Source organism: Paramormyrops kingsleyae, chromosome 7 (assembly GCF_048594095.1).
Source record: "Paramormyrops kingsleyae isolate MSU_618 chromosome 7, PKINGS_0.4, whole genome shotgun sequence".
Taxonomy (NCBI): Eukaryota; Metazoa; Chordata; class Actinopteri; order Osteoglossiformes; family Mormyridae; genus Paramormyrops; species Paramormyrops kingsleyae.
Genome location: NC_132803.1, coordinates 30,299,145 through 30,325,114, shown reverse-complemented (window position 1 = coordinate 30,325,114; position 25,970 = coordinate 30,299,145). Strand labels below are relative to the sequence as shown.

General features: G+C 48.5%; 1 protein-coding gene across 6 annotated transcripts in view; it reads right to left on the bottom strand.

The window, feature by feature from the left end:
• rgs3a (regulator of G protein signaling 3a) overlaps positions 1-25,970 on the bottom strand; it is a 92,888-nt gene that overhangs the window by 50,980 nt on the left and 15,938 nt on the right. For 4 of the 6 annotated variants that reach the window (XM_072714754.1, XM_072714751.1, XM_072714752.1 and 1 more), the window contains 8 exons: positions 24,873-24,954; positions 24,464-24,569; positions 23,677-24,037; positions 23,137-23,176; positions 21,959-22,230; positions 19,820-19,903; positions 13,068-13,179; positions 9,807-9,850 (listed from right to left, as the gene is read on the bottom strand). In XM_072714754.1, coding sequence (XP_072570855.1) covers positions 9,807-9,850; positions 13,068-13,179; positions 19,820-19,903; positions 21,959-22,230; positions 23,137-23,176; positions 23,677-24,037; positions 24,464-24,569; positions 24,873-24,954 — 1,101 coding nt within the window. Of the gene's footprint in view, positions 1-5,751; positions 5,900-9,806; positions 9,851-13,067; positions 13,180-19,819; positions 19,904-20,068; positions 21,775-21,958; positions 22,231-23,136; positions 23,177-23,676; positions 24,038-24,463; positions 24,570-24,872; positions 24,955-25,970 lie in introns of those variants that run through there. The other 2 variants (XM_072714755.1, XM_023811087.2) reach the window with 2 other exon arrangements.

The window sequence follows — 25,970 nt, the reverse complement described above, 5'->3', positions numbered from 1 at the left end:
TTTAATAATATTCTCTGCTTTTCTCTTCTGCCGCTTCTCCGCTAGCATGTAGCCCTGCATGAGCCAATGTAAAACAAAAGAGATGCTTATTTACTGTTCACACAGTGTACATCAGGATTTACCATGTGCAATCTTATGTTAGCACCATAAGGCTAGCAGAATTAGCATTCACTTGCCTAAATTTGCATTATGAATCCATTCCATTCAGCTGTTCTATAGTACTTTTTTAAATAGGAGGTTGGAAATGTTCAAATTCTTCTTCTCAAGTTAGCTGGAATGCATTGATACATTTTGACATGTGAAACTACAACACTCCTAATAATAAATAGTATATAGAATATACCCTTTTTTCTTTAGATAATCCATGGGTAGAACGCCGGTATCTCTGTGCATATCGACCAATCACATGGTGGTGACGCAACGACTTTTGTCCCTGCTGGTAAGCATGGCCATGTCAGGGCGGGTACAGCTCGGGTACAACTCGGATAATTTACAAAGGAAAACTGCCAGTTCGCAGTGCGGTTCAGGTACAGCTGAGTTCTTAGTTGCAGTGTAAAAGCGCCATATGATCCTGAGAAAAGTGAATGGGATATTAAGCAAGGTGTCCAGTGTTTCAAAGTTACCATGAGAGGAAAGCCAACAAACAGGTTGAACTTCTCACACTTTGCAGGGGATGCCTGCAAATGTGTATCACTAAATGCAAAATGCAAATACATAGAGCTTAGACTTCATATATCATGTGGTTAATCATGCATAAACTGCCAAATTTAGAGGTGGAAAGATTTAAAAAGGACCTAAAAATAGCAGGTGATTAAAAAAATCTCCAATGACCTTGTGAAGATTACAGCAACGTAAGCTCCTGAATCATCAGCTAAAATGCACACAAATGCAGCATTACAGCAAATGTTTGGTCTAACCTTCTCCTTGCAGGGGCATTTTGGAACTGTCTCTTTTAAAAATAAAAATAAAAAAGCAGTCATCTGAGTCACCAGTTCCTACCAAAGATTGATTTTTGGCAGGCCTATTTATTGTGGGTAATTGGTAAGGTTTATTTTTCACCCCTTACTGAAAACTGTCAGTCTTGCTGGGGCACCAGAAAAGCTGCAACAGAGCTGCCCTTAGCCTTAGACAAGGCCCAGCCACCGCCAGCCCGATCCATTAGCCGGGAGCGTTAACATTATCAGTTCACAGCTCCGTCAGGCTGTCGATCATTCAGGCGAAAAGGTCTCAAGGCACAGCAGAGACAGCACAAAAAGCTGAAGCATCTAAGCACCGGGACGGAGGATTTTGTCCAAAAGTAGCACAGCGCTCTCTCGCTGGGAAAAGCTTACTTGGTAACTTGTTTTATTTCAGGAGCGGGGAAGCCTGCGGGCAAAGAAAGGGCTAAAAAAAATAGATCTGCTGACTTGAAATCTGGACCAGTATATCTGACAGCAGGAGGCACTTATGCCATTAGAGAGATAACATTTCGGAGAGGGAGACCGAAATCTGATACGCATTACATCACCTAAATCAGGCCAAAGTTTGGCCACTGATCAGCCAATGGGATTTATAGGCGTTGGGAATCTAGAGATGTGACTGGCAGGTTGCAAGATTAGATTCTATAACCGATAGCTGTCATACCCTTGAGCAGGGCACATAATTCGCCATCGCGTTGCTCAACAGAAGACTATAATAATTATAAGCATAATGACGGTAGTTATTTGAGTTGAGTGAAATGCTGAAGTAAGGAATCATGGGAACATAAGGAATGGGTGTGGCTCAGCAGGTTAGGATCGGAAGGTTCGAATCTTGGAGCTGGCAGACTGATGCTGTTGTCGAGTCCTTCAGCGAGGCCCTGGACCGTGACTGCTCCGCAGCGACTGCATGCTGGCTTGACCCTGTGCTGTCACCGTGAAGTTCGCTCTGACACGTGTATGAGTCTCATGGAGTGCAAGACAGGCGAAAAGAGAATTTTCCCCTCAGGGATTCGTAAAGTATTACTATTCAGTTCTATGTTGTAGGAGAATATGTAATCAAAGTTATTTGCATGTTTGTGGAATCGTGGGGGAAATAGTCATTCAAGTCATTCAAAACGATGGATGTGATGCCCTCAAGATGCCCATGTTTTCTTCAAAGAGGAAATATTCATATTTAAACTGCATGAGTATAGAAGGACATAGACCAATTAATGTGGCACTCTACTGCACCACAATAAAAATTACTGTCAGCACTGGAGCAAAAAAACAAACAGTGAAAACATAAACGCTGACTTTATGGGCTAATAAGAGAAAATTTGGGGGTAGTGCCGTGACACAGTGGTTAGAACTGTCATGGCACATCTCTGGGGCCAGGGTTCAAGTCTCTCCCAGGGTTCCAAGCGTGCATGTTCTCCCCTTGTGCCTGTAGCCTCTGGGATTGGCTCTAGACCCCCCACAACCCTGGACAAGATAAGTGGTTACAAAAAATGGATGGATGGATGTTACAGTTTGCTTTATGCTTACTTATGTCATACTCATTTTTTGTAGAATCAGCTCAATGCACTTGGCATTGTGTCTCAGCCAGATGACATCACCGTGAGTGCCTGCATGAACACAGAGCTGCTGTTGGTGAGTCACAAAGCGCCGCTTTCAAAGGACGAGTTCACAAACACAGTCATTGTGCCGGGGGGGGGGGGCTATAATGAGACGGGATAAGCTTCAGCAGGTACAGGCTGCAGGTTTGAATCCCCGAGGGTCTGAACCCACACACAAGTGTGCACCATGCTTAACCCAAACTGCAGAATTACCCAGCTATACAGAGGAAGAGCTACATCAATAAGCCATTTTTGTTTAGTCTGCTACGGAAACAAAATGCAAATAAATGTCAACAAAGACCTATTTTATATTGATTCTCACTGTACCTGAACATTAGCAGGGCTACTGCTGATGTATCTGTGTCTATTTGTGAATGGGTCTCTGTTCCGTGTGTGTGTGTGTGTGGATCTCTGTTCCGCGTGTGTGTGTGTGTGTGGGTCTCTGTTCCGCGCGTGTGTGTGTGTGTGTGTGTGTGTGTGTGTCTCTGTCTAAACGCCTGCTGCGGCTGGTATATCTCTGTGCCCAGGCCACTCGTCACCTCCAGCTGGCTCTGACAGCCCACAGAAGAGCTTTACCCAGCAGCTGTGTGTCCACTGCCAAGCGGGCATCCCGCAGGCGATCAGAGCCTCCCTGAAGACTGGCGGCAGAAACAGACCGCTGGCTCTGTCACAGTACTGGTGGGGGGGGGGGGGGGGGCTCACAGGCTTAATGTCTAATCAGAGCACACAATTACAAAACAAACATGGCCGAGTCTCCAGGATCAGAGACCCAGCCTAACGCGGGGTTTGCTAAAAAAAAAAAAAAAAAAAAAAAAACAGCTGAGATGTTCCCACCCTTCCCTTACTTTCTGGAGGAGAAATGCGCTCCATTTCCAAGCCTTCTTTAGTACTTTCCCCGCTGTGACAGGTCCCAACAGGCCGCGAAAATGGAATCCTTCCCGTCCTATCCAGCTCCCTTGATGTACTTACGGAACCCAACCTAAATCTGCGCCATTGAGTTAAAAAGGATTCGTGGGCCTTAATCAGAGAGAGTAACCTTCCACCATTCGCCGAATCCTGCATCCTCCTATTAGTGGAAAGCCCCGAGGTGGCCACTGAATTGGAAAAGGAGACAGGAGAGCATGTTCTTTTAAAAGAGCAGCTTCAGAGTTTCATCACTGTTTTTTGGCAGACATGATTATCCAAACAGAAACTGTAAAAGGCCCTTGATTTTTTTCCCCCTGATTTACGCAGTGGGAAAAGTTTACTGTGGATCATCCTTTTATAGTGGAGTAAGTTACTTCCTGGCAGAAGACAAGCTGTCACACCCTGCATTCCTATGCCCTCGTTCTCTCCGTTTTGTGGCGCTAATGAACCACACCTGTTACTTGTTTAATCCTTCCTCTCATTACAGCCCTCGTGTGGATCACCCCAGGTGCCTCTCGTCTGCTCCCTCATCAGTGATGTATACAGTGCCTCCCTGTCTTGAGCTACCCAGTCCAGTCATTGATGTTGCTGCCTGCATGTGCTCCCCAGCTTGCCCTGTGTTCTTTCTTTATTCTCCCTACCCCGTTTTGACCCCTCGTGGTCCATTTCCTTTTGCCTTGCTTGTTGTTTTTTGCTTAAATAAAGCCCCTTTTGGTTTCCTCACGTCTACCTTTGTGTCTGTCCTTCCCGAGACGTGATGCAAACTTTTTTTTCAATCCATAACTAAGCCCATAACTACTGCACCACCAGCTGCATTGAAGGAGTCATGGCAAAGATGCCTCCAGGCAAAACATATAATTGTCCTGCTTGGCTAAGGGCGGTGATTCTCAGGCCAAAATCTTGCCTATTTAAAAAGGCAGTATATCCAATAACAGAGTCGAGTTTTTGAGCTGTTCTGATAAATCACCTTTCATATCAAGTCAGAAGTCATTTTGCATCAAATCAACATTTACAAAGTTATTTAAAAGCAGCAGAAAGAGCATTCCTTCAATCCATCATTCCTTCAATCCATCCTTCCATACATCCATCCATCAAGGATGCCCCTAGTCCCCTGTCCTGGATAAGCCTGTCCATGCGGATCAGTTCATTAGGCAGGAGGAAAAGCAGACTGTAAATTTCAGCAGAAGGAGCAGATGATCATATAAATCAGTACCCGCCATGATTTAGATATTAGCCACCATCAAACTTTTCCACTGGGAGGAGAGCCATCACCCTATTTCAGGAACGCTGGCTTTCACTGGGTGCAAAGCCTGCTGGAGTCTGGAGCAGTTAAACGATTAGATACAGATCCACGGCGCTGCCTGAGACGAGACCCCTGTCGCCTCCGCACTCCCATCCGAGCGATAAAACTCAGCCGCGTGTCAAGCGTTCGCTGCCTCAAACTTCATCTGCAGTACCCGCCCCCCCCCCCCCCCGCCGAGGCTCACAGCAAATCAACTGTTGGTGCAATTAAGGTTAGATGGTGACAGCCTGGGCAGGCAGTTACAGATGGCCACGCCGAACACAGCTGGACACCCGAGAGGGGGGGGTGAGGGATGTACAAACATTGAGCCCCTTAAAAAAGGCCCTCTTTATCACACCCAAGTCCCAGCCGTCTGACAGCGATCCCAAGCGTGTCATTCTGAGCCTGGGGGATTATTCCGGCACCAGATTAGAAAGCTGAACAGCACGGTGCTCTACAGCATGGCCGGAACGGACCAGAACATTCCAGACCCTCCTCTGTAGAGATGCCCTACTGCTCACCAGCCAGTTCATTTCCTTCCCCCCAAACCTCCAAGATCCCTCCATTAATACAGCAGACTAAATCACCCCCCCCACACACACACCCATAAGACTGAAGTAACAGTGTAATGTTTCAGCGAGGTGTGTTTTTTCCCGGAGTGAAACGGCAGCATCCTGCCTTCCGAGTCATGTTAGAGCATGCCGTGTGACTGTGATGGCTACTCAGTCACACAACTCCAGAGCCTCTTCGAAGACCGCTCTGCCTCCGCATGCTCGTCACCTCAAACAGGGGAGCGCAGCAGCTGCCGATGGGGCTCGCCTGCTCAGAACCCACCCCAGCGAGGGACAGCTGAAAAAGGAGGACTGTCCTTCATGACACTGCGAGCCCCAACGGAGAAGGATTAGCTCACACAGACGCCGCAGCAGAAATGTCCACTTGAAGGACTTTCTGTCTTTGTAAAGTCATTTCCTGGGAGACCATCTCCATGGACAGGCACGGCGACACTCACGCCGGTGATGTCACAGAGCAGGCGCTGGTGGGGGTCCATGTCGTGGGATGCGGGGGGGCAGCCACTCTGCCTCCTCATTTCGGGTCTGTTGGACACGTTGCCCATGACCGGTTCTCCTCAGCCAGCCTCGGATCAGCCTCCGCGACTCTTAGCGTGCCAGCGTATGTGGGTTAGGGGACGCCGTCTTTTTAAAGCCTCGGCCGGCCAAAATAGAGCATAGTCTCCTGGGGGGGGGGCGGCTGCAGGGGGGTGCATTTGGAAATGTGGTCTGGAGAGGGGGGCTAGGGACGGGTGTGAACCAGCCCGTGACATGTAGGACCCCTGTCTGCTTAGACCTGACTTTCAGACATGGAGAACACTGCAGTGTCAGGAAGCCATTTTGTTTCCAGATCTCAGGGTGAGGTGGAGTGGGGGAGGAGGGGGCAGGATTTACGTCAAGTTATAAGGTGAAGGGCAACTGTCGAGCCAGCTTAGGCCTGCTTCCTGCTGTGGGTGTTACTCAGCAGATTTTTTGTTGTTTTTCGAGTGCCTGTCTCATCCTATTTAGCATATTCTCTCTCTCTCTCTGTCTCTCTCGGCGCACAGAAGATTGATTAAAATATGTCCACTGACCATCTGAAGAGCCGAAACAAGACAAAACATTGCTATGGCTAATCTGGATCCATATAGAAAACTCGCCTGCTGGTTGAGAGTTATCTTCCTCGTATTTTAGGAAGTGTTTAGGAGGCAGCCCGTGTGACTCCATGCTCTCCCAGTACTCCCAGTAGCCCCGACCCCAGGCCTCATCAGGCCCCGCTTCTGCCGGCTCGCACTGATGGGCCACGTTTTGACAAGACACGGCACACGTCCGTGCCGCTGTCACTCTCGCTTATCTTCGGAGGCCACAGATTCCCTGCATTTCTACAAGGCGAGACTCAGATCCAAACCCGCCAGCTTTCAGCCCGGGGACACTGGAGCACAGCTGTCCTCAGTTTGCAAACGGGGAGCGGAGCACAGCACCACCCGGAGAAGCATCAAGAAAAGAACGGCCGCTAATCACTTTCACGGTGTCTTGTTTATCACATACAGCCCACCCCTCCGGGTCTATGAACGGGACTGGCAGCGCCCCCCCCCCCAACATTACGAGATCAGATCGAGAGCCCGGCCTTATGAACTCGGCGCAGGTGACAAACAGAAGACGACAATATAAATTACACAAAACTTTGTGACCCATGACTTTAATGAGATTGCTTTCTATTACCACCCCCCAGGCCTGCTAGCACTGCACCCAGGTGCTCACGATACAGGACACTGCATGTTGGGGGGGGGGGGGTCAAATCGAATGAACGGCCAGTTCTCAAGGTCGGGTGGCCCCAGAGGCCCCATAAGCCGCTTCTCTGGAACAGCATGAATGATGCAGTGGGCTTCGGTCAAAGATGGTGGCTGGAATCTGCGAATTTCCCAAACATCCTCTCGTGGTCTGATAGGCGTCTAACCAGGGGCGACTCTTGGATATTTTAAGATGGGGAATCGTGAGATAGGCCATGATTCATACAGAGAGGCCAACCTTATCATTAGCCTATGATATGTTTTGAATCCATGAGTGACAGAGGAAGGGGCACTCTAGGACCAATCAGTTTTCAGCTGCAGCCAGTGCCACTCTGGCCCCGCCCCTGCATACACCCCTGACTAGCTGTAACTCTGCTGGGAAGAACGCAGTCCAGTCTGCCACGGGGAGGACAGATGAATGAGGCGAATACATGTTTTCATTTGTCGGGCAGAAAGAAGCAGTAAATGGTGGAGCATCAATGAACTTTCAAGCCGAAGTAGGCTGCGTGGTAGCAAGTGGAGCGCAAAGCGCTTTTGGCATCAGGTTAATTAACGAAAGGTGAATTAATTTAGCATATGGTGTGTGCTGATTAAAGTTTTAGGGGTGAATGATTTCATTTTGTTATAGTCAGAAGTCTGCCAGCTGGGATCCCGTCTGACCTCAGAGATAGTGCTAGATGATAACATCTGTTTGGAGTGGTTTAAACTCCTGTATGAGGGCGATCCTCCTCTCTGACGCCAGTGTCCCACCGGCTGTGTCTCCTTGGTAGGTTCACTAAAGACCAAGGGGCACTGGCCCCAGCTGAGAGCTGATTGGCTCCCAGAATGCCTCTTCTCCTGTCACTCATCGATTCAAAACATACCATTGGATAATGATAAATTATGACCCTTGTTATGCCACAGATTAAAAATCCTAGAATTGCCCCTGCTAAAGACATTTAGAGACTAAAACAATGCTTCAGGGTTTTTCACAGTCAAAAGGGCAGCATCTGGGTTTTCACCCAGACTCATGATCTTACAAGATCTCCTTTTGATTGTGTCGTCAGAACACTGGATCCCTGAGTATCATGTCCAATGGGAGTAAATCATTTAAATGGTGAGCCTGAACACTTTGCCTGCTGCTCTTCTTCAATTCAACCTCCAGCTCGACTAACACGGCACGACTTTTCCCGCTTAGGGTCCGTACACACGATCCACACAGGAAATGAAACCGGAACCGCACACTGGCTAGAGCCGGGCCTGGGTTTCCCCGCTTGCGCAAAGCTGCTGCGTTTTATACCCCTAATTGGGGATCCTGAATATCTTCTTTTTTGGGCAAGAAAGCCAAGAGAGAGTGGTAAAAAAATGAACGTGCCAGTAATTTGTCTGCTCCGCTAAGATGAAACAGAATTTTATACGGCACACGCCGATGCAAAATTCATGATCCGTGGAGACGGGGAATCGATGGTGGAGAAAGTTTTTAGGGAAACAAGGAGGAGGATCACAGGAGCAGACCGTGGGCTGCACATGTGATGGAGCCCCTTTGAAGGCGGGAGGGTGGGGTGCGGGGGCGGATTGGGGGTCGACAAGAGAAGAAAAAAGAACAAAGCATAATGCTAAGGACAGGCTCCTTAATCAAAGGTTCCTCGGGATCTAAAGGAGGAATCCAAGTTCCTGAGGGGATTCCTTATATGACAATCCATTACTATTGATGCAAACTTATGCTAGGCTTAAACCGAAGTGAAAAGTTCAGGTCCAGAAAGCACAAATCCAGACCAAGATTTTGTTTCTACTAACTAGTTGCGTATAAAGAGTCAGTCACAGAATACGCAACTGGTTAGTTGGAACAAAATCTTGGCCTGGATTTATACTTTATGGACCTGAACTTTTCACCTCTGGGTTTAAAAATAAATGAATGAAAGCAGCACCATGAAGAGAAGGGCAGATGGGTTAGTTTGAGGACACAATGGTTGTGTCTGGAGGGGACAGAGCACCATATTACCCCCCCCTCAAACAACGAGACCCCACCATGGGATCCTCTCAGATTCCCTCCAGCACCTGGGGAGGGTGCAGGCCTATCCCGGATATTGCCATTCCCCTGCCTTAAAGGGCTCAGTTTCTTTGTAACAATGATAACGTGAAAGCCTTTCTGATAGATGGAACATTCTGGAACATAACCATAGACAGTCATCTCCCACAACTGCATCCTCACTTCACACAGCAGCGGGGCATAAACCCAAAATTTCACGGACACTCCATCCGTTGGAAGTACGTGAATGTTCCTAAAATGTCGACCATAATCAGGGTGAGTCGATACGTGTAGAATTATCGATAGATATCAAGCAGCAGGCATTTACAGGAGCGTTACCTTCAAGTCTGGATTCTTGCTTATGAGTTTCATTGAATTATTTATCTGCTTAAGGCACTGTGGCTGTTTAAATGTCAGGCTAAAACCTGCAAGCTATATTCAAGGATAAGTAAGTACTTCCCTGGTAAAAGTGCATTTTCACTCCAAAATGACAGGAAAGAGGAAACAAAATGTAAGAAGCATTGGGCATTATGCCGGGGGGGGGGGGGGGGGTCGCGACTCAGGCTCACTTTGATCAATCAAGTCCCCTTTAAAAAAAAAAAAAAAAAACAGAAACATTTATAATTATATATATTTATGTTTCTGTTCTTCCTGGGGGAGGTGGATGGACCACGGGGGCGAATGAGTACCTCCAGCACACCTAAACTGTGGGGACATCCCACCCCACCCTGATGCTTACCTCCGTCATGTGGATGATATAGAACCTCAGCTCCTCTGTGGGATCTGCATGAAGGGGGAGGGGGGGGGTTAAGAGAAGGGAGAGAGAGTCATTCTACAGCAGAGCAGTGAAAAGCAGGGGGTGTGGGGGGGGGGCTTTAAGGCAAACAAACTCAGGAATCTTACTTGGGCCATGAATATGGCGGCTCTTTGTAATAACTGAAAATTATAGCATAATAGTACAGAAAGCATAAAAGTATACAAAGTGAAACCTTTCAGCATGGCTATAGTACAGTGTGTCTGTATGAGGATGGTTGGTGGCTCAGTGAGCTTAGTCTCTGTGCCTGTGAGCAGAAGGTCGTCAGTTTGAGCCCCAGCCTTGGCAGAATAATCACTCACGGACTTTCATGGACCCATGAACAAGGCCCTTAATCCCCACCCCCCCCCCCCAGCTCAAGGGATGCTGCATGCTGGCCGATCCTGCACTATAAACCCCCCCCCCCCCCCCCCCCCACAAACCTGCTCTCACCTGTATTTGTGTCTCATGGAGAGCAAGCTGGGACAGGCGAAAATAGAATTTCCCCCACAGGGATTAATAAAGTATTGTTATTCTATGTATACTCCTATTAAATATTGGGTAAAACTTCACCAGCACAGCATAAATGTTCATCCATCCATGAATAACTGCTTATGAGGCTGCAGTGGTAACCACTATGCAGGTGACATTAGAAACAGCACTTTGTAATCATAAAAAAGAACTCGAAGCTATTATGTTGTAAGGGGTCTGCATTTCTCATTGACAAAGTTCGAAATGCACAGGTGGCTTAAAGGGGTCATTTAAACCCGTCTGTCCACCACAGTACCTGTATGACCCAACCACTGTGACACCGGCCAACACCTGACTCGTGGGCCAGCTGTACTTCACCGCTTCTCCCACACCATAGGCATCCAGCACCTCATCCCAGGTGCGTCATTAACTCTGACATGCCACGCATTCGGCCATACAGCTGTGTCCCGGGCAACCATGCGGTGGTTCAATCACGATGCTAATGCTAACTGCTAAAATGAAATTGCATAATGTCCTGGTATCCTGTCCAGGGCTGCCATGTGTGCTGTGCTTCCTAAGACAGGCACCCCTGTCCTAAAGGAAGTGTCCTTTAAAATATTCCCCATCAAATCCAGGTATGGCACTTCTTAAAGCTCACCAGCAGAGGGTAGCCTTGTACTGCTTTGGCACAAAGACCTCAGAGCAGAGATGTCAAGTTAACATCCCAGCTTCATCTTGAGCTTTACCGCACTGATTAGCATAATAATCTACTGTATTTGTACTCTCTGTTCTTAACTAGGTTCCCTACTCCTTGAGGCTATATAAAAGAATTCCTGATAATTTTCTGATCACATAAGCCTGGACAGGATGCGCGGTTAGTAATATCAGCATTTACAGCTTTTCTGAAGGGTGTGTTTCCGTAAAACTTCTCTCCTATTCAAACACACACAAGAACCCCACAATCACTCAGACTGCTGACACCTTTGACCACCGTGAGACACTGCGGCTCCCATCCACACGAGTGCTGCAGTCCTTGCTGAGACAGACACTAATCCCCCCCCCCCTCCAGCCCAGCCCCGGCACACACCAACACCCAGTCTTGGCGCCTCTTTCATCCTTGGGGAGTGCAGCAAAAACAATGAGGGGTGCGAATCCATAGCCCCCTTCCCCACTGACCAATAGTTCCACTCCAAGCCAGCAGGGTGCTCCCACGCCCCCTCCCGACCCCATTGACCATGCGAGTCACAGGTGGGATGCAGCTCGAATCCCACTGTGACGGGCAGGTGGTGAGATAAGCAGGAAGCCCCCCCCTTCCACTCAGCGAAGGCGCCAAGGGTTTGAGTTTCTGACGACGTTTTCATGTATTATGCACTTTGCAGATGTTCTGCACAGTCACAAAATCAGTGGAGACCAAGCAAGCTTGACAGTTTCAAGACTGCTTCGCACCTGCATTGGGGACAGAGCAGACCTGAGAGAAAAAAGACCTCTCAGTCAGCCCGCCAGCTAACCCCATGCGCAGGGAACAAAGTAAATCAAACGCATCTTCCCCTACGGATATTCCTAAAATAGGGGATGGCCCTCGTTTGGCACCGGGAGCATGGAGGAGTCTGATCTGAGCTTGAACCTGTGGCTAAACATCTCCACATACCCCACCTCGGCGCAAAGTCTAAGGAGTCGGCAGTGATGAGTGACAGGCCTTCGGTACGTGCCTGAGTTACGGGGTGGGTCCCAGCACTCATTGTTGATCAGAGGGTTAAAAGCGTGAAAAGGACATGGCGTCTCCAGACCCTGCATGGATCTGTGAAAGCCGCACAGCTACAGCCACCACCTGACACGTCTGCTTTGTCAGTGTCGCTCCTGAGCGTCTGGGGTCTTTACCAGTTACGGGGACGGCAATGGGACACTCAGCCCTCCAGATAACCCATCATTTCCATGCTATTTCAGCCCTGGAGAGACTCACTCACCACACATGTGGACTCCAGGCCTTCGGGGATCATGATTCAGGGTGACGTGGTCTATTATCCAGCCTGGACCCCAACCCTCCAGGCTGAAAGCGTCACTGCTGGGTCTGATCTGCCCCCACGCCTATGCCTGACTGGCACCCTGGTGTTTATTTATAGGAACCCGCTAGGTCGCACAGGACAACAAACTGGGCCAAGAAAAATGTTGACGACCTCTAACAACAATTACTGTGTGAAGGTCCTTATGGAGATAAAGGGCAGATTTTACTGTGTGTGCAGCATGTCAGATGGCCATTAAATATCCATTTCACAATATTGCCAAATTTTTTTAAAATAAGTATCTGATTTTAAAAAACAACAAAATCATAGGGGTGGGGGGGTCCGGGTGCTTTGTCTGTGATCTGAAGGCTGCGAGTTCAAAACCCCTGGTCAGCAGAACTGATTTCACCGCTGGGTCCTTAAACAAGACCCATAATCCGCAATTGTCCCAGGGTCAAGCTGACTCTGTGTTCTTAAAAATGAATGTTGCTTTGGATCACATCCGCTGAATAAAGGCAATGTAAAAATGACAATTTATGACAGATGATAGATCTATCTGGGCAGTGCTGACATCAGCCTTGTCCCATCTGGATCCACAACGATATTAACTGATTTTACACTCAGAGTCACTGAAACCTGCATAACCCTGCACTCATCGACACATATTCCATGGCGGCTGCGGAACATTCCAGAATGTGGCGGCAGCATTGCGGAGCTGGGCGGCAGGCCCACTCACCCTCGCGCAGCCGGAGGTGCTTGAGGAAGAGGGGGTTCTGCAGCACATTACAGCGGCCGGGCTCATCCTCCCTGGTGACCAGCATCAAGTCAGTGTAGATGAACACTGTCACCTGCAGGGGGAGACACACAAGGTGGGCATCATTCAGAAATGTGGCAGCACAAGGAGGGCAGCCGCCCCCTAGGATCTGTCTGACACTGTGTGTGTGTTACTTTTTGCCGTTGTACCTGGTGACCCTTCCTGGTCTGACAGTCACACAAACTGTCCATCAAGCTACTGGGCCCATTCTGCTGCTTCAAATCTCATCTTATGGAATAACTGTTGCTCCAAACTGCTTGTATGTGCTCTCTCTGTCTGTGTCTCTAGTTCAGATGGGAGTTCGGAACGGGAGTTCCTTTGCGACGGTGCGGGGTGGCAGAGGCAGAGTGGAGAAGGTAACGGTACAGAGGGCTTCCTTCCTGGCCTGTTCGAGAGCCACTTCTTGGCAGCGACTCTCATCTCTTGTCTCTTGTCAGTGGACGAACAAACAATGAGGGACAAGAAAAGCCCATTGTTCCACACGGACAGGGAGGTTCACTCCTGTGCCTCCAGCTCACCCTTCAATGCTCCCTAGGGAACTCTGGCTTCTCTCTCTCTCTCTCTCAAAAACACACACACACACACACACACACACACACACACATCCCCGCTGTCCTCTGTCACCAGGCCGCAAAACCTTCATGAATATTTCACGCAAGCCAGATGTAATCCTGCCTGTCAGCAGAAAACAGCAAATCATCTGTATGCACGAAAAAAGTTGGAACCAATCCAACTTTTCAGAAAGTTGGAACCAATCCACTGAATGGTTCCAACTATGTTAGTTGCTAAGGGGAGCTATTGGGAAACGTATCCTGTGATGGCGGGGCAATGTGCCGCTCAGTGAAGTAGGACGCTGTGCAAGGGATCAGAAGGTTGCTGGTTCAAATCCCAGGATGAGCGGAGAATTTCACAGTTGGGTCCTCGAGCAAGACCCTTAGCCCCCAGTTGCTCCAGGCACTGTCTGACCTTGTACCCTCAAAAACGGCCATCTGCTAAATAAACGTAACGTAAATTGTAATATAAACTTGCAGCTCTAGCAGATAAGATTCTGGCAGGTTCTGGCGGAAAACGAAGCAGCAATTCAGAGCCTTGTGAGGCCCCTGGTGAAACAGGAAACTCTGACCACCTGGTCAAGACCGAGCCATAAAATACGATCACTCAACACATCGTCAAATACAGTCAAACCTCAGACCCGGCCAGGCCCAGATCAGCCCCCCGGCAGCCCACAGCGACTGGCAGGCATCTCGCCGTACACCCCTCCCCCCAAAGGGAGAGGAGAGGCGCGGAGTCAGAGAAGAGCGTGCACCACTCGGCATTAGAGGCATAGAGGTCTTTGTTGTGGCTGGCGCATGCAGACACAAAAGGGTGGGGTGAGAAGGGGGTGGAGGTGGCAGCAGCGTGACAAAGTCGGGGCTTTCCAAGGCACGATTTCTCAGTAGAGCGGCCCGCCCCCATCACACTGGTGTGGCTCCTGATTGGTGGACGTCTGTAGAAGGCTTAGGGTTAGGCTTAGGGTCAGGGTTGTTGGCCGTGGTGTCCGTCACGTGCCTCACCTTACTTATCGAGCTACACTGACCAGAAAATAACAGCCTGCAGAGTGATAATGTAGACAAGGGAGTCCCTGTGTCGCTTCACTCTTACTGTACCTCACACTATTAACGTTATTTAAGCACCTATTAAATAAGCACCTTGCTGTTTGTGAAAATGCTCTTATTTGTTCCAGTACACTGTGAAAGTGCTCATTTGTATGTGGTCGTATTCCTATTAATTGTTGAAAGTACTCATTTGCTGTGGTAGTATTCTTGTGTGTGATAGTATTCCCGTTTGTCAAATTGCTCATTTGCTGTGATAGTATTCCTGTTTCTTTGTCAAATCGCTTGTTTGCTGTGATAGTATATTCCTGTTTGTCAAATCGCTAGATTGCTGTAATAGTATTCCTGTTTGTTTGTCAAATTGCTCGTTTGCTGTGATAATATTCCTGTTTGTTTGTCAAATTGCTCGTTTGCTGTGATAATATTCCTGTTTGTTTGTCAAATCGCTAGATTGCTGTGATAGTATTCCTGTTTGTCAAATCGCTCATTTGCTGTAATAGTATTCCTGTTTGTTTGTCAAATTGCTCGTTTGCTGTGATAGTATTCCTGTTTGTTTGTCAAATTGCTCGTTTGCTGTGATAATATTCCTGTTTGTTTGTCAAATTGCTCGTTTGCTGTGATAGTATTCCTATTTGTGCAAGTGCTATAATGTGGACGAAATCCTTGCTCCACCTGACGTACCTTTTGTTTCTTTTTTTTATTCTCCATTATGTTGCACTGACACCAAAAGTTTGGATCTCCTCTCTCTTTCATGGCTGTGCTGAAAGTTTGCCTCATTAGAGGGAGCGAGAACTAAAGTGCTGTTAAAAACACAGAGAGTGTTCCATCCACAGCATGAAAAGCAGACAGGAGAAGAGACTCACGCGGACAACATTTTTCAAACTACAACACGCCCCCCCCCCCGCTGATGTATTCTCACTGTTGCTTGTCAGTCAGGGATGTCTGCAAACGTGTGCCGTTGGGAGATGTGGAATGTCAGAATAATAGCGGGTAAGCGGAACAAACAAGGTAAGGTATTTTATCGCTGCAAGTTCCCAGCTAATCCCCCCACCCCCAGTCCAACTCCGGTTTCCTTTATATAATATTATCACAATGGCCACCCCACTCAGTCTCTCTTTCCAAAAAACATGTGCTGAAAAACAACACCATGCCACGATGCCCTGCTTACCGGCACCTTTCAGGCGTGCCATGTGAGCTGGAGTGTACCAGCGGGCATGAGGACGGAGTAGCTAAGCTAAGGTCAGTGAGGTAAGCGGGATGGGGGGGGGGGGGGGGTGATGCTGGTTGCCTGGCACCGTTGGGGCCTTAACCTATAGCATACAATGCTGCTATATCAACTGGAAAATAAAATTTTAGCCCCTAACAATTTGGGGCCCTGGGTTATAGCCCAGATTAGCCTGTTAACTGGGCATTGCCTGTGACAGTCATACATATTCACCACCCCGTCCTTGAAGACCAGTTCAAACAAAATCATCCTGCTAAGCTACACCCTTCTCACTCTTATTTACAGCCCAGCACTAATGTGCTAAAATATAAATACAACTTCACATGTGAATGGTGCCACAAGCAGTTAGCATGTTAGCTTGTTTCTCTGTATTTACCTTATGAATATAAAGCAAGGACTGCAAACATTGTTCAGTGGTTTTTGAGCTCTGACTTGTAAGCAGTCTTTACAAACGGATAAACGATGAGTTATGATTATGTATGGAGTGGACTAGGGAGCAAAGTTTCCACGGAATATTGTGAAGCAGGGTTTTCAGTCCTTAGCATAGCGGCTGACCCAGAGATGGCTTTGGGCCTGGAAGTGGCATGATGCCAGCAACGAGGAAGCAGTGCTTCAACGCCACGGAGCATTAGAGGAATCACATTTCAGTGCCAGACAGCATAGTGTGGGCTACAAAAATGATCAGAAACCAGGAGGTTGTGTGTTCGAGTCCCAGGACGTGAACCTGGCATGATTTCCTTGAGTTGGACTGAATACTGTAAAAACTGATACCACCGCTAAATGACATCACAACGGCAGGCGGGGAATTTTGTAGTGGATTTAAAAAACAGCTGTAGTCGGTCTGTATTATAGTGCTGGGCAATGTGTGAGGACTTCTCACATCGTAAGGACTGTGATAGCTGGGTTACAATCAAGTTTTTTCATACCATCATACTATCCTTGCATTATAGTGTGGGGGGTTTAAGTTTTGCTAAAACATTTTTACTTTGTCATGGGAAACAAAACTTTGCAAGCATTACAAATAGTTCCTTTTCAGGATTATCTAGCATATGTTAAAAATAAGTTTAAAGTTTACCTCCGCTGCTTTTCCAAGCAGATTCTCCAAGACAATCATAATCATTGTTATCCTTGCTGTTTAAATCACACATAGATTTGTGAGAAATTTCTTTTGAACTCCTGCTTTATAAATATCCCAGTATTTATTGCAACAAAATCACACTGCAATATCTGAATTTCCTATAATATAGTACAGCAAATGCTTTTTTATTTCTTGTCGTGCCATCTTAATGTTGTTGTATCTGTTTTTCCGGCCAGATCGCAATTAAAGGTTGGGTTTCTGTTTGTCTCTGTACATTATTATTACTTTTTTTAAAAACTTGATTTATCATTGTTTTCTGAGTTTATAATTTTTTTTTAAAGATGGTGGTTGCATTGTGCTTCACAGGCAGGCTATTTGCATAACCGATCCACCCCAACCGCTTTGGTACTTTAGGTACTGGAACTTTTGGTACTGGTACTGAAATTTAAGTCAGTGGAAAAGGGAAGTGACAAAAGTACCATACCAAAAGAATTACTGGGGGGGGGGGCTCTCCATAGCCCGTGTCCTACAGTCTGCCTCTGCCATCTCCCCCATAAAAGGAAAGCTTCGTTAGCAAGAGCGAGCACAAGACCCCACCCATGATGATGCTGTGTCACAGTGACTGGCTGCCGCCCATGCGTGCAGCGTGGGAGCCTAGCAATGCCCCCCCCCACCTCCCAGACACATGATTGTGCTGTTAGGAGTGTAAAGTGAGGGGTGCTTAATATAGGTCATGGCTCTGGCTCTCTGCCACTTTCAGCTCTGCTGTGTTCATGCATCGCACAGCGGCAGGGAGATGAGAAGGCCTGAATTCCTCAGTGATACAACAAACAGAGACCACACACACCTACACACACACACAGGAAAAGAGAGCACACACTCACACACACACACACACACACACACACACAGGAAAAGAGAGCACACACTCACACATACACACACCTACAAACAGACCAGTAACACACAGACACACTCTCAGATCACTAAGACTTATGGCACTCGTCCACTGGCATACAGGACCTGAGTTGCATCCGAGCCGTACTGCAAAGAGACACTGGTTACAGTGCAGTTCCAGCTTGCTTCGGTTTCCACTGCCGGGGGGGGGGGGGTGGGTCAGTAAAGGCATTGCCGGGTTTGGAGAGCGATGGTGACTGAAGAGCCGCTTAATCAAGAGAGCATTGCCAAATTTGGTCTGGCGTGACATTTTCAATTCGAGACAATTCTGCACACGCATTTACATGTATGTAAGAGTTTCATTACTGTAAATAGTTACTGTGTAGGGTTTGCAAACTGCACCAATGCTTTTGATGTGCCTAATTTTAGGTTTATAATGGAATAATGTAGGTCTGCCGTAAGATTTCCTGCATGAGTGTGAGTCTGAAAGTGAGAGTGTCACGCCAGATGCGTGATAGTCGGCAAGCCTGTTCTTCACACAGTGTACAGCATGATTTCCTATGTACTGCTCTCTGCTAGCACGAATCACCATGTTATCTTAGCATCAAACACTAGAGAAACTAGCATTAGCTTGTGTAAATTTGCATTACAAATCATTCCATTTAGCTGTTCTTTAGTACCTTTTTAAATAGGAGGTTGGAAACTTCCAGGTTCTGAGTTATCGAGAATGTACCAGTGCATCGCGATATGTCATACTTCTAATAATGAATAGTATATCTTCTTCAGATAATCCATGCACAGAAACCCACTGGTATTTCTGTGCATTTTGACCAATTACATGGTGTTGATGCAACCAGACAGGTTCGGTCACACTTTCGGCCCTGCTGGTCAGCAGGGTCGTGTCGGCGCGAGTACGGGTACAACTCGCATACTTAATATGTAATACATAATAGAAAACCACCAGTCTGTGGTACAGCTCGGGTACAGATCAGTTCTTGGTGGCAGTGGAAAAGCGCCAATAGACCAGCAACAAACCGAGGCAAACAAACACAGACCACCAACACAGATACAGATAGTAACACACACAGCAGTAGTATACACACACACACACACACACACACACAGCAGTAACACACACACACACAAAGAGCAGTAACATACACACACAGACAGTAACACACACACATACACAGCAGTAACATACACACACAGACCGTAACATACACACACAGACAGTAACACACACACATACACAGCAGTAACATACACACACAGACAGTAACATACACACACAAAGAGCAGTAACATACACACACAGACAGTAACACACACACATACACAGCAGTAACATACACACACAGACCGTAACATACACACACAAAGAGCAGTAACATACACACACAGACAGTAACACACACACACAAAGAGCAGTAACATACACACACAGACAGTAACACACACACACAGAGCAGTAACATACACAGACAGTAACATTTACACACACAGAGCAGTAACATACACACATAGACAGTAACACACACACACAGACAGTAACACACACATACACAGACAGTAACACACACACAGAGCAGTAACATACACAGACAGTAACATATACAGACACAGAGCAGTAACATACACACAGAGCAGTAACATACACAGAGCAGTAACATACACAGAGCAGTAACATACACAGAGCAGTAACATACACACAGACAGTAACACACACACAGAGAGCAGTAACATACACACACAGACAGTAACACACACACACAGACAGTAACACACACACAGAGCAGTAACATACACACACAGAGCAGTAACATACACAGAGAGTAACATATACACACACAGACAGCATCCCACACTCTCATGCTGTTACCTTGATGGACAGATGTTTGCTCTCATGTAAAATCATCTCCTCAGTCACCAGCAGAGTCCGCGCCGGGTTGCACAGGTCCAGGGGCTGTACAGGGCAGGGGGGGAAGTTAGTACTGATCGCACACCCCTCCCAAGACACACACACACATCACACACGCCCCACACCAGGGTGACCACACCATCACACCCGGGACGGCAGAGATCCCAAAGAAGAAGCCCATCCAGAGAGTAACATGTGGAGCAAGCATACCAGCGCCATCTTCATCAGGGGGTCCATGGTCCAGCTCCGACACGAGAGAGTGAGTGATACTCCGCGCGGTGCTTACAAAACACACCTTGTGCTGGTAAACTGAGCACTTACAGTGGCAGGGGTGGGGGGAGGGAGGGAAGAGGGGATGTCACTCTTGCCGTCTGATGCAAGGCGAAAAAAGAAGCCACTTCCTTTTGCAGACCTCCACGTATGAGAGACAAGGCTCCAGGGACGGCCTTCCACTCTCTTTCTTCTCTCAGTATCTCATACAATCAACAGGAAGTGCAACAGGAAGTGCGACCACCACAGCAGTGACGTCCTGCGGGGCCGCTGCCCTCTAAATCGCAGACACGACCACCCACGCATTCACGCTAACACTGTTGCAAATTAAGACAGCAAAGGAAACCAAAAAAAAACGCCCTATGAGGTCAGAGTCGCTGTAGGTGTGAGTGATTAATCACCAGCAATGCAGGCCGTTTCAGCAAACGAGCAGGCCTGTGTGCAGGGTGGACTGCAGTAAAATTGCAGACCACATCAACCAGTCACAAAATCTGGCAAAGGGCATATGATGTTATGATGCAACACGGTGGCCCACTAAGCCTTGGGTCACTTTGTTAAACATCGGAGACCAGGGTTCGAAGTTAAGCATAGGGAAATTGATACAGCAATATCAAAAATGGGATTAGATACAGTGGAGTATACTGGGGCACTGGCCCGAGCTGAAAGCCGATTGGTTCCCGTAGTATTCCTCCCCTGTCACTCACCGATGTCATTGGCTAATGATAAGGTTGGCCCCTCTGCATGAATTATGGCCCCTCTTAGGCTCCTCAACTTAAAAAAATCCCAGAATCACCCCGATTAGATCCTAGGTAAGTTCAGAAAAGGTTCCTCTGTGCTTGGCTCTTGTTAAGGCATTCGTTAACAACTGGATGATCAACTCAAGTAGCCATAGCTGTGGGCTGTTAGGTTCGTTGGGTGGGACTGTGGTTTGTATCCCGGTGAAATGGCTATTATCTATCCATCCATCGTCCAAAACCACTTATCCAGCGGAGTCACAGCAAAGCAGGAGCCCGTCCAAGGCGCCATGAGGACACACTGGGTGGAATGCAAGTCGATTAGAGTCTGCACGCCATCACACACTATGGCCAATCTGAAGATCTGCCTTACCACATTTTTTGAAACCGGAGTAACCTCATGCGTGGAAGGGAAGAACGTCCACATACCTGCTTCGAATGGCCAGCCTCAATACCATCATGCCGCTCCTATATACCGCATACATGCTATATTTTTATGTATTTCCATCGCCTATGGCATGACGCTTCTGGTTCGTCTGGTTTTGGGGCTGGGACTAGCAGGCAGTTGGCCTTTCATCCACCGCCTACCCCTGCAGCCTCCGGAACAAAGTCCGCGCACATCGGGCACGATGTGAGGCAGAGGAGGAACAGCGAGGATTTAAATCTCTCAGCTGTGCCTCTGTGCCAGTTCTGTGCCAGTGCTTTCGATATATCTCCATCCCCCCAAAAAAATCCCAGTTTGGAGGGACAACATCTGGCACCAAGGAAGGCAGACCTGCCTGCATCCGCATGTTCATTAGCGATTCTATGTGTCCAATAAGAGGGATTGCAGCGTTGTGTCAAGGGAGCGACTATGACAGGCATGTTTTATTTAAAATGGCACATCTGCTCTCACAATGCCCCACCCCTCCCCCCCCCCCCAGGCAGCCACCCACCCCTGCACCCAATTTGCCAGAAATCCCTCTACCGTCCTGCACTACAACCGCTCGCATATCGATCACGAACAGTTCACAAATACACATGGCTATCATCACGTCAACGTCACGATGAACGTGAAGGAAAGATGAAGGGTGAGGGGGGGAGGGTGATGACAGACCTGGACGAAAATGGGAAAGATGAGTATCTTGGGTGTCAGCTTGACGTAAGTGCTGTAGCTGCCATGGGGCAGGTGAGAGTGGACGACGGTGCAGTTCTGGTAGTTGGCGTAGTTGCAGTTCTGTTGGTGGCCTGCGGGGGTGGGCAGCGTCCTGGACGTCTTGCTGCCGGTCGACCGCCGCAGGAATGTCGTCCTGCCCGGGAACCCGGGGCTCTCATGGGTAGCGCCGCCCTGCTGGTGGCTGCTGGTTTGATACGTCTGATACATCCGCCCTGTAGAAAAATAGCCGACCAGAAATCAGGAGTAAAATTAATTTTGGGAGTAGGGTAAAAAGTTGGCTAAAAGCATTTAATCAGTGCTTACTGGCTGTTGGGTGTCTTGATGTTCAGCTGTGAGTCCATGTGAAACTGAGCTCTTTGTAACTCCAAAAACCAGCCCGCAAACCAATCGCATAACTTAACCAAAGACTGATGACTAGCCATGCTTAAAAATCTAGTTGCACTATTTTGCATGTAATGCTGTGTAATGGGCTCTTATTGTGAAACCTGATCTGTGTGTAAATTTTCAACTTCCAGGTGTCCAAACATAATGAAAGTATTATGACACTAACACTCATTCAGTCATTTCCCTTTAACTTTACTGCTTTTAGGAGACTGCAGCCTCAGCATCTGTGCAGAAGTTCCTTCTGCAGCTTTAGATTTGGCTCCATATTTCTCTCAAGAACAAACACTACAGAGCATGTGTTTACATATCGCCTGTCAAAGTGGAACATGTGAAATGCGGCACCACCTTCCCCGAAGGCCACCACACACTGACTGGCTTTCTGATGTATATTTAATAGGATGGCGTCTTCCGCCCCAGCTGAAGAAGACCCCGGTAAGCAGGGGCTTCCTCTTCATCCCTTGTGACACCCTAACAACGAAAGACGGCGACCAGCAGATTGCGAGATAAATGGTCGTGTCTGTGATGCGTGGAAAAACGGGGTGGTGTGATCACAGTGTCTGCAGAATGAGTAAAATGTGAATAGGCGTTTTATCAGTCTGACTGAAAACGCAGCTCGTACATTAAACTGCACAGACAGCAAGGATGATTATGGACTAAAATGGAAACTCGAAAGGGGAAAAAAAATCAGCAGGGTGGTATTTCTGGAAAGGACTGTCAGACAGATGAAGGCTCACCCAGGGTGCTGATCCGGTCCTGATACACAGGCCGCAGAATCTGAGAGAGGGATGGACACAGGAAGAGAGAGGAGGAGGCAGTTAATGACACAATCAGCCCCCCCTCACCTGCTCAAACTCAAAACTCTCATGTGACAAAACGAACGCTCGCCATGGGTCAGACTTCTGTATGCCTCAGCAACAATGGGGGTGGGGGGAGGGGGGTCCCAGGGTTACAAAGTGGATTATTACCCAGATTCTTTCGCTTCCCTCCCACAATGCATTGCATCTTCGTGAGATCGGGTGGTCTTACCACTTATCAGATAAGATGGAACTTTGTGTTTTTTTTCTCCCCAGAAGACACACCCACACTCGCATGCCTGAGCCCGGCTATACCTCTCTGCCACCCTAACCTCATTTCCACTTCCTGCATGAAACAGAAACAGGAGTCTTCTGTCTGCGTTGCCCCTTGCGGTTTTAGCCTAAGGCAGCTTCAGGGACTCCTGTCGGCCTGACATCAACTCCATGATTATCTTCTTCAGCCAGGTTCTGCCAAGTTACCTGGCTCCCGGGGTTGATGGGGGCCAGGATGATGTAATTCTTGTCCCCCGGTGGCGAGGTCACTCGGGCACCCTTCAGGGTCTGTGACCTGTCCTTGTCATCCGGCTCGTTCCTCCTCTCCCGCCAGGAACCCCACAGGCCGCCTCTGCCCTCCGAGCCATTTGCCGGCATGCGGCGGCTTTGCCGGTGCTGGCCTGGGAGCGGGGGCACAGGCAGAGTCTTGTCCCACCTTTGGCTGGGGGGTGAAGTGGGCTCATGGCCCGAGGACTTGTAGGACGGCCTATGGATGAGGCCCTCGAAGGCCGGTTTGGCCGCCAGCGCTGTGCGCCAAACCACCACCGTGATTTCACTGTGACTGTTTCTGTGGGGACATGAGAGAGGCTGACAATGACATGTGATCTGAGGGGTCGTGGCGGTGCAAGGACTCCAGGTAACCTGAAGAGCAGGGCAAGCTTTGAACCGAACTGAATTGAATTGAAAGTGAATTGAAAACTTTTTTTCTCTTTTGCACAGGAATGGAAATACAAGTACACAGGAATTCTTGCACGGTTCCCTCAGTCAAAATATAAAGACAATAACCAAGACAAGTCTATGACGTATAGAAGGAAGGAATTCTATAAAATTAAATAAATTAATGGATGAAAAGATAAGCAAGTCGCTGAAGCTTCACACAAATACTTAAATATACAGGCAGTGGAGAATGAATATGGCCTTTCTTATGATGCCCATGTGACATGTGTCAGGTGTTCAACCAGGGTGGGGGTCCCTCATCAGCACGAGGACGCACCTGATGGCATGCGCCAGGTCAATGCATTTCCACCGCTCCACCTGCTGCCCGTTCAGCTGCAGCACCGTGTCCAGCTGGCGCAACCCTGCCCGGTCCGCCGGACCGCCTAAGGGTCGGGGGGCAGGGGGGGGGCGCAGGCGAGACACATCAGCTGACCTGCCCCATGGCACCATGAAAATGCACACACCCTCTTACATTCACTTCACTTTTGTCATTGACTCTCGGGTAACTCACACAATCGGCGGCTCCACCAGGACTCAGACAGGGACTGATAACATTCACATGACTTTCAGTATTTATCTGAACAGTTCAGCCTCCTTTTCAAGAAGTGGCGAATTGTGGGGATGTTTTGTTGAATTCTGTACACCAATATACACAAACACACATGACTGAGGAAGCGGAGCCTTGCCTGGGTCAACAGCCTGGACTCGCACGGGGGAGTCAGAGCAGATGGTGAATCCGTAGCCATCCTTTCCTCGGAGAATGGTGACCTGGAAAGCCAGACAGCAGCATGGTCACTGTGGTGTAGTGGTGACCCCTCGCAGGTGGGAGGAATCCCGCACACCGGCACACACAGGCGAGAACCATCTGGCCACACGGCATCTAACACCATCAAGACCCTCGCAGCACGATCCGCCCATTACACGACCCATAATTCATCAGTTCAGCCAGCGGCATTATTCAGCTGTCGGGGAGAATGGGTGGGAACAAGAGAGGCAGTGAAGGGCCCATTTTGCCAAGGACATGGGACCCAGCCTGCTGGGGAAGTGCCTCATTTCAAGCCAGCCACACTACAGTCTGTCCACATCGCTTCTGCTCCTTGTGGCCGCTCTTTCTTAGTTAGGAAACAGGCCCCAAGCGGGTTCTCGACACCTTACACGCCTGCTGCCCCTTACCCGGTGCTAAGGCTAACCCTGCAGCGCTGATTTCCCTCCCAGAGACACAGAAGACATTTAGGCCAGCCATGGTCACCCGACTAACCACAGAATGTCTTTTCCCCTCCATCCAATCAGAACAAAGAGCTGGGTCCAATGAAATCCAATGTCGTCCAGCCCTTTCATCATCCCGACCGACTGCTATTTTTTTTCTCCGCTCTGTGACTCTTGTGAACAATTCCTCCCTTCCTGTGACTCGACAACTGATACCAGGCTGATTCTCCCCTTCCCATGATCCTTCTTAGTACCACTCAAAAAACCGGGGCCGGCGAGGGGTGGGGCGAAGAGGCACGACAAATGAGCTTATGGAAGCGGGCACTGGTGGGGGCGTGGGAGACAAATCCACCATTGGCTAACTTGTCACCATGCGGTGCCAGCTTGGCCATGCCCCCCCCCCGCCCGCCCCCATCTGCTGACCGGCGTTTGACCTGCCTGAACGTCCTGCTGGGCAGCGCGGTGGGCGACTGCCCGGTTAAACTGCAGCATTAACAACGTAATCCATCCACTAGGCAAAAGCCGGTACGCCTGAAAAGAAAAACCAATATGTGTCGGTCCCACAGCACAAACCGGTC